This window comes from Nelumbo nucifera, chromosome 2 (assembly GCF_055504915.1).
Source record: "Nelumbo nucifera cultivar China Antique chromosome 2, China Antique-T2T, whole genome shotgun sequence".
In the NCBI taxonomy this organism is placed as follows: Eukaryota; Viridiplantae; Streptophyta; class Magnoliopsida; order Proteales; family Nelumbonaceae; genus Nelumbo; species Nelumbo nucifera.
This window is the reverse complement of record NC_142650.1, coordinates 57,386,664-57,396,038: the sequence shown is the minus strand read 5'-3', so window position 1 is coordinate 57,396,038 and position 9,375 is coordinate 57,386,664. Positions and strand designations below refer to the sequence as shown.

The 9,375-nt window shown below is 44.5% G+C and overlaps 1 protein-coding gene across 1 annotated transcript; it reads right to left on the bottom strand.

Moving 5' to 3' along the window:
• Positions 1 to 4,352: 4,352 nt before the first annotated feature.
• LOC104587330 (thaumatin-like protein 1) lies at positions 4,353 to 7,399 on the bottom strand. The gene is made up of 2 exons (XM_010244889.3): positions 5,507 to 7,399; positions 4,353 to 5,394 (listed from the first exon to the last, which is right to left on the bottom strand). Exons 1-2 carry the CDS (start codon positions 5,553 to 5,555, stop codon positions 4,724 to 4,726), a joined length of 720 nt encoding a protein of 239 aa, XP_010243191.1. The 5' UTR covers positions 5,556 to 7,399; the 3' UTR covers positions 4,353 to 4,723.
• Positions 7,400 to 9,375: the final 1,976 nt, after the last annotated feature.

Genomic DNA, 9,375 nt, shown 5'->3' with positions numbered 1-9,375 from the left:
AGCTCGACGGCCTCTGCCTTCATCGTTGGCCAGTAGTATCCTTGTTGAAGTGCCTTTTGGGCGAGGGCTCTGCCCCCCAAGTGTCTATTGCACAGACCTTCATGAGTGTTGCGGAGTACGAGCTCGGCTTCGACAGGTCGCAAGCAACGCAGGTAGGGGAGCGTGTTGGACCGTCGGTATAGCCGTTCGTCTATTATGACGTATTTGGCTGCCTGGCGCTGCACCCTCCTGGCTGCGTTGCGGTCCGCATGGAGGGTTCCATCTAGCAAGAAGCTCGCGAGTGGGTCGATCCAGCTCGGCTCTGCTTCAAGGACGGGAGCCACCTCCTCTGCCCCACCGAGAATGCTAGGCCGAGGTAAGTCCTCTATGTACACGGTTCTCATGGCGTTGTGACTGGTGCTGGCTAATCGGAACAGGGCGTCGGCCTCAATGTTCTCTGACCTCGGGATTTGCCTGATGAAGTGTGACTGGAAGTTGAGCAAAGCCTCTTTTACTTTTGCCAAGTATGCGATCATAGTGAGCTCGCGTGCTTCGTATTCGCCCGTAACCTGGTTGACCACAAGTTGGGAATCGCTGCAGATAACTATGTGTTTTGCTCTTACCTTTTGCGTTAGGTTCAGCCCGGCTATCAGTGCCTCATACTACGCCTCGTTGTTGGATGCCTCGAACTCAAAGCGTAGTGCATATTCCAATTTCGTGCCACCCGGGCCGTGTTGCATATTCCAGCCCCGCTGCCCTGTTGGTTCGAAGAGCCATCTACGTGAAGGATCCAAGGCTCCTCATCCCAGTTCGCGTTTGGCCTAACTAGGAGAGATGCCACACTGGCTGCTACTTCACAGGGCTCAGACTCTATTGGCTTGGGAGATTTGGTCTCACCCGAACTGGGGATCTCGGGCTCAACCGGCCTAGGGACTTCGAGGCTGAGGTGCACTCAGCGATGAAATCTGCCAAGGCTTGGGCCTTGATAGCAGTTCGTGGCTTATACTAGAGGTCGTACTCGCTGAGCTCGATGGCCCACTTCGTCAGCCGACCGGAAACCTCGGGCTTAAGTAAGACTTGCCTCAGAGGTTTGTCAGTCAAGACGATGATAGTGTGGGCCTGGAAATATGGGCGGAGTTTCCGAGCTGCAATTACTAGTGCGTATGCTAGCTTTTCTATCTGCGGGTATCTCGTCTCTGCTCCCTGCAGAATTTTACTAACATAATAGATGGGCCGCTGGACCCGATCTACTTCTTTTATTAGTACCGAACTGACCACCTCGTCGCTTGTCGAGAGGTACAGTTCTAAGACCTCGCCCTCCTCGGGCCTGACTAAGATTGGCACACTAGTGAGGTAGCTTTTCAGCTCGTCGAACGCGAGTTGGCAATCTCGGGTCCATTCGAACCCTTTGCTTTTGATTGCCTTAAAGAAAAGCAAACAACGGTCTGCCGATTTGGACATGAAACGGCTCAAAGTGGCTATGCGGCCATTTAGCCTCTGAACCTCTTTTACTTTCCGGGGTGGTCTCATATCTAGGATGGCCTTTATCTTGTCCGGGTTGGCCTCAATACCGCGCCGGTTGACAATGTACCCTAGGAACTTACCCGATGTGACACCGAAGACACATTTGTTTGGGTTCAGTTTCATGCTAAATTGACGCAGAATTTGGAAGACAAAATCTAAGTCTTGTATTAATTCTTGTGAAAACTGCGTCTTGACGACCATGTCGTCTACATAACATTCTATTTTTGTGCCAATTAAGGACCAAAATAGCTTATTCACAAGTCTTTGGAAGGTCGCCCCAGCATTCTTCAGTCCGAAGGGCATGACCTTGTAGCAGTACAGGCTGAACTCGGTTATGAAGCTGGTTTTTTCCTCATCGGACTGGTCCATCCTGATTTGGTTGTAGCCCGAGTAGGCGTCCAAGAAGCTTAGCAACTCATGTCCCGAGGTCGCGTCCACTAGGCGGTCAATTCTGGGGAGGGGGAAGTAGTCTTTTGGGCAAGCTCGGTTCAGGTCGGTGTAGTCAACGCACATGCGTCACTTGCCGTTTGCCTTTTTCACCAGCATTGGGTTGGCTACCCAACTCGGGTAATGAACTTCCCTTATGAAGTCTGCTGCAAGGAGCTTTTCGACCTCCTCGTCGACCGCCCTCCAGCGCTCCGGGGCTAAGTTGCGTTTCTTCTGTCTAATGGGTCTAACTATAGGGTTAGTATTAAGTTTGTGAGTTATAAGGCTAGGGTCAATACCGGGCATATCGGCCGTGGACCATGCAAAAATATCTAAATTTTGAAGTAAGAAACTCACCAGTTCGGTTCGTAGAGGCTCCTTGATGGAAGCACCGATCTGTAGCGTTCGAGCCGGGTCCATAGCCGAAGTCAGGATTGTGATCGTTTCCTCTGTGGGCGAAGCTCGTTCCTCGCCTGCTCCGTAGGCCGCTCCAGCTCGAGGTCATCGGCCGCTTTGGTTTTTCCCTTCAGGGCGGCAACATAACACTTACGGGACTCAAGCTGGTCGGCTCGCGCTACCCCCACACCGAAGTCTGTAGGGAGCTTCATTGCCAAATTGTAGGTGGAGACCACTGCCCGTAGGACATGCGTAATTGGCCGCCCTATTTTGGCTTTGTATGGGGAGGGGGTCGCGACTTCCAAGAAATCGTGGTTGAGTCTCACCGCACAAGGCCATGTGCCGACTTCTACAGGTACTGTTATTTTCTCAAGGGGCCTGACTTCCTCTCCGCTAAAGCCCACCAGAGGAGTGTTCGCGGGCTTTAACTCGCTTCTCTGCAACTGAAACTGGTCAAATGCCGACTTGAAGAGGATGTCTGCCGAGCTACCTGAATCTACAAGTACGCGCCTGACTTCGAAGTCGCTGATCCTTAGTTTTATGACAAGCGCGTCATCGTGGGGGTAGTTGACACCTCGTGCATCGTCTTCCGTGAAGAAGATTGGTTCTTCCGTCTTTGGCCTCTTTGGAGGGTTCTATTCTTCTCGGGCTGCTTCGCGAACTGACATCCGGGCCGCTGCCGAAGTACAGCCTGCTACTATTGAACCTCCCACTATCACGTGGATGGTTCCCTGAACTGGCGGGAAGGTTTACGGGCCCCATTGTTCGTGGCGCATTCAGACTGGGGATCCCATCCACCAGAAGGGGGATGGTGAATTGTTTGATGCACACCACGGGGACTTGAAGTTGTTCCCCGGTGGTGTTCATCTCCGTGCCACGTCCGGTGTTGCTGGAAGAAGCCATGAGTGTTGGTTTTTTTTTTGGAAAAAAGAGGTTATGAGAGTTTTAGAGGGAGGCTTTTAGAAGCGTTCCCACAGACGGCGCCAATTGATGGTGCGCAATCCGGCCGGTCCTAGTTGTCAACGATCTTGCCTCTGACTGGAGCAACAGGGGCCTGAAACGGAAAAGAAAGTGGGGGATCTCTGGGGAGGAACCCGGTGAAATTGCTCCGAAGCTCAAGTTAGTACTCTCTCAAAGGCAAGATAAAACCAGATGGCGCAAAGTTCACATACCTTGTTCTTTGGGGGTAGGGAGCCTTTTATAACCACTTCGCACACCCACTCCTAAGCTTCTGTCAGGTCGGGTATGATTATCTCTGCGCTCCTGCCAGTTCGGGTGTCATCACCTCTGCTGGGGAAGAACCGCCACTGCTCTCTTTGTCGGAGCCGTCTCTGCAACTGGAGATGGCGGTGGCAGGTGGCGGTGGTAGGTGGCCGTTGAAGTGCAGCTGTCAAGCGTCAGATCCCAAGTCAGTCAGGTGCGCCGCCCCTGGATACGGACTTCCTCGGTGTCAGGCATGGTACGGTTGTTCAGTTCGGCGTCCTGGAGGCGAAGTGCTGGAGTGGTGGGCGAGGTGAAGTCTTGAGTTCGGATAGAGGTGTGTCCCGAACTGCCATGGGTCAGGCCAGTTCGGGTTGTTGTCCTTTGTGTTTGTATGTCTCGGGGCCTAAGGGAGAGTTCGGACCGCTGGTTCCTCCTTTCGAAGCTCGCGCCTTGGGCATGTTGTTGTGCCGAGCTGTTGCCTTTATCACGCGTTGAGTGATTACGAGGTCGGGCCAAATCTTGAGAAATCCAATTTATGTAAAATTAGCTCGTTTGTTCTAATTTGTACACAGATTACTGGACTAGGAAACCTTGAGAAATCCGATTTATGTAAAAATTAGCCTTTTCCTCTATAGGACGGAATCTAATTGCTTGAGAATAATGAAACTCATAGAAATCTTCAAGACACAAAATGCTTAACCATGTTAAATCTTGTGGGTTGTTTTATTTCAATTTTTTTTTTGTTTCCACTCTTTTCTTTTGTTTATTTTGATTTCTGTTACAACAACTTACTAAAAATGAGAGCCCACTCATTGATGCATCACTCCATATTAATAAATAAAAGTTCTTTCCATTCTCCTAACTCATCACCAACTTATACCCCACAACATGTGTCACAATACAACCAAGACCAGGTTATGGTTGCTTAGTTTACATCATATTCAGTGAACTCTACTACATTTATGTCACCGACTCATTGATTCATCTAGGCCAACTAAGGGACCTTAAATAAGCAAAAAAGAGAATCATTCATGGAAACTTAAATCTTGGCTAAAGGACCGATTTCAACCTGAGTATCAAATTCTTTGATTTAATCGTACACCCGCTTTGCCTTTATATAATTAATCAATTGTCTAATTAATTCAAGCTTCAGTGAAAATGTGAAAAGGAAAAAAAAAAGGTTAGAAAGCTTCTATCACGGACAGAAGGTGATGAGGTAGTTGGAACTGGTGCACGTAAATGTGCTTGTTTTATCGTCATACGCATAGCTATAAGCTTGTGGACACTGGTTTTTGAAGACCATGGAGTAGTTCGTCGGAGGGCATGTCGACGGCAAGCCAAACGAGACGGTGCAGCAATACTTGGGATCGTTAAATGCGTCGCAAGCGCTCCTACAAGCGATCGTTCCCCCATCTGATCCTCTGACCCTCAACTCCGGTGGACAGACAGAGTTCATGTTAGCTGGGCAGCTCGTCGTATTGCAACCTGACATGCCCTGCGGGGTGATGGAGATGGGCAGGTTGTAGCCGTCGACGAGACTAACGTCGTAGAAATCCTTCCCTCCGTTTGTTGCTAAGGTGAATTCCACTAGGCTGGCCGGTGGAATTGCTCCGGCTCCGTTGCATGCAACCTGGCCGGAGGCACAGTCTCCAGTCCCACACCTGAACTTCCCGGCAGAGTCTGTGGAGCAAAGTGTTCGACCCCAGAACCGGCCGGACCATGGCGCTGGGATGTCTAGAGATGCTGATGCGCCGGTTGCAAGCTCGAATCCAGTCGAGGGAGCTGATGGTCCTGAGCCCGCCAATGTGCCCGGCCAGACGGTGTATGGGCACTTGTTTGTGAAGGTAAATGTGGCTGAGTATGAACCTGCAATCAAACGACACAAACAGATTTCCTATCGTCAATTTAACATCACCAATACTGAAAAGTAAAAACTACGACTCTACTTCTTGAATCAAAAAGTTGTGAGATCACAAACCAGAGACAAGGAGAGAGAGAAAAAAGACGACAAGTGTTGTTGTTTCCATATCGCCACAGTTGGTTTGGATGATTATCCTTGTTCATCAAAAGTCAGAACTGGAGGGGCTTTATATAGGTCTCAACGTTAATGAACTTCAAATTCTGTGCAGCAGAGGGTTGCAGAGAAACTTTGTTTAATAAGGCTGTGTTTGGTTTGAAGGAAAAAGTAAAGGAAAGGAAAGAAAAAGGTAAAAAACTCATACAAAATTTGTAAAGATTTTCCTATCTTTCCCTTCCTCTCCCTACTTTTTCCTTTAAACCAAACATAACCTAAAGAAAATATTATACACAACATAGGCGTTTTATACTTTTTTATTACATTGATCAGTACACAGAAAGATGCTCATTTTTGTTACAACTTACAACTACTCTATTTATTTTAGCTAAAGGGCCAGCTTAACTAACTGTGGATTCTTACAATATATCAAGGCACAGTTGAGAGAAAACTCTACATATTGGGTAACGGAAAATTTTGGTCCGGCTTTCAATTGGGACTAGAGTAAATTTCTAATTTCCAATTTCATTATATATATATATATATAATAACATAAAATGTAAGGTTTTATACAGTATATATATTTTTATTTAGACTCTTTCCAAACTGAGCCAAAATAATATTTAAAATTTCTGTAAAAGTGAAGCTCAGCAATTGGGGATTTGTTTTTTGCGTGGAGGCATGGAGCGGATAAGTATATAAAAATATAAATATATGCACAAATTCTTTTAAACCTGATCAACATTGCAAACTTGAGCCCAGTCCGAGTTGTTTTGGTTAAGTTCAGTTTGGGCTTGGTTGATAAACTTGAATTTGAGCTCAGGTTGGGGAATTGGGATTCGGTCCTCAGAAAAACATTTTCACACTGTCCTCATTGCAGCTGTGCATTGGGAATATCTCCCTAGAACAGTTGTAATGGGCTGTGAGGACGATTTTGTAAGGACCAAATCTGAACTCTGGATTGAGTCAGTCCTGAGCCCAAAGTTTGCACCTTTAAGGTTGGGCCTGGGTTGACTTTCAACCCCATCCAATTCACAAATTACACCCCTATGTTAAACAATTGAATGGTTTTGTTTTCTAAATTAAAAACAACTGGTCAATTTCCATGTCAATAAAAACAATACATTTTGATGAAATTGTGGGAGGGTTTACGACTGTATCTGTTGACCCTCAGGTTGATGGTTGGGGTTGATTAGAGCTGTAAGGTTAGCTACATCAAGCTCTGGGTTAGGGTTCAGACCATTGAAAATTTGACAAATTTTCATCCCAATAATCCAACCAGGGCTGAGGCGGAAGTTCTCTCTTGAATGGTGTGTTAACGTAGACATAAAGTTGGAAAGAAGTTGGGTTTGTTCTTTTTGGGTGGCGATCAGATGAATGAATCAGGGAAATATTTGGTTGAAAAGCAAAGTGAGGACAAATACATAAGACGAAGATGTGGAGATTCACTATTATGATGGGCTCTCTAATTGAGGAAACTTGTGGACATTTATGTGAATAAGGTGGTTCAAGCAGGGGTGAAGCCTCAAAATGCATTCGAGGTATCCCCGGCTTGAGTAGGTTTTCCTGCTAGGTGGTGTAGGGGTTTTAGGGGGAGTAGTTCGGATCTCCTGACCACAGTACTTTGCTGATTATGTTCACCTGGCCGTATATCTAGAATATTGTTTGTACTTTACATTGCCAATATTCCTGATGCATGATTAGATGAGCGTGACTAGCAATGTCTTGTAATTAGCAAATCCGAATTCTTTTTAGGGAGGTTTTGATTTGAGTGAATTTGGGGTTGGGTCGAGTCAGTCTTTTTATGGGCTGTTTGCAAGTTGTTGGCCTATTTTTGTTGGGCTGGTCCCTCTTGTATTCCCTTATCTTATTTTTTTTTATTTAATTAATTTTTTATTATAAAAAATTAGTTAATAGATTTATTAAAATATACAAATTATGTTTTAATATCTAATGATCTATTTTTTTTTTGGTAATAACATCTAATCATCTATAGAATATTTGAAGTTAGGTCAGCCACTCAGCCCCGCCAGTGTTGGTAGAAAGTCATTTCCAATCTAATACTGAATAAAAAAAGTCCTAAAAACAATACTAATTAGTTATCACTTATGACCCATCATCAATTGGGACCAAATTTACACTCAAAAATTTCCATTTACTTTTACATGATGATACTGAAATTGAACTATAATTCCTCCCAATTATTTTGGTTCTTTCCTATCGAATAGCCATTTCTTCTGGTGACATGTTCTATGTAAAAGATGATTTGCTGCTTGGCTTAATTATTGTCTAAGCACATGCTTTAAATTTATTATCTACACAATTTATAAGATTAAAAAATGTATCAAAAGTAATTGTTCTGTTCATAAACCATTCAAATTTTGTCATCAAGTTGGGAGTGCGTTTCACACCAATCTCAGTGTTTTCAACCATACACAGAACATTTTTCGTGCTCAATTTTATCATTCATGGAAATATGTTTCTAATGCAACTATGGAAGGTTGCAATGTATTGTGAGGTTGGTGTAAGTAGGGGTGTCAATTGGACTGGATTTGGTCCAATCTGATCCAGTCCAATGTAGGTCCTTTATAAATGAACCAAGTCCAATTCAATCCAATGAATATTTTGGATCAGTCCAATTCAACGTATGGACCATTCAGTCTGTTCAAATTTGTTTTGATTTAGATTGGTTTCAACCTAAACCCAGTCCATTGACACCTATATTCTTATCTTACATCAATGGACCGGATATTGGTTTAATCCAACCAAATTCAATATAAATTTATTACGGAAGGATCAGGTCCAATCCAATTTAATAAATACTTTGAATCAAATTAGTTCAATCCAATATGTCTTATTGGTCCATCCAATCTGTCCAAATTGATTTTGGATTGGGCGGGCTCAAATCCAAAATCAGTCCATTTACACCCTTTAAATGTAAGGTACGCCAATATTTTGAGGAACAAATTTGATTTTAGCTCAAATATCAAACTCACAAGCCAACAATAAGATAGTGCTAAACATGCCTGAGCACCCAAGTTTTGAAGGATTAAGCTCTTTTTGGTCTGCACCCAAATGGTAAGAAAATGAAGGCTGGATTCAAATCCTCCGTAGCCGGAGGTTTGGGCCGGGCAACCTTATCCCAAATTATTAAAATATATATGAAACCAAGAAGTAGAAGAAAATGGAGTTTTTAATCTTCTGCAACCGACGAGGATCGATATATCTGATCTGCCATTGTGGTTGTAGATTATACAAACCAACTAAAGTTTGATGAATAATACTCTTATCGTTTGATAACGACTGAGGTAATGGTAATTAAACATCAATTCCTTATTTGTTTTGTTTTGGGAATTAGTACTTGGTGGTAGGGGTGATCATTTCATTCCATTCCAACCCGGCCGTGCAGAATAAGGCCCAATCAGACCCAGGCCCATATAGACTTGGGTTCGGATTTATGTTTCAGGCTTGGCACCCTGGGCTGAGCCATGCCTAGGTCTAGGCTATAACCCTTGTTATAAGTGCAAAGTCCGGCCCAGCTTAGCCCATGATCACCTGACTCATATTTCACAGTCTTCAAACCTTTCAACTAGTCCTCCAGAAAAAAATGTGGTGATGTTAATGAGTCAGATTCTAGCACTGATCTAGATCAAATTCAAGTTGCTCTATTCCAAACCCACCCCGATCCAACTATAAAGGAAATGGGATACTGATCTAATCCGATTCATCTCATAAATTGTATACCTATATTTAACCAAGGATAGTATTTGCAAATGTTACGTTTCAAAGTTAGCATGTCATTGGGTCGGGTTTGGTGAGTGACCTCAATCCAA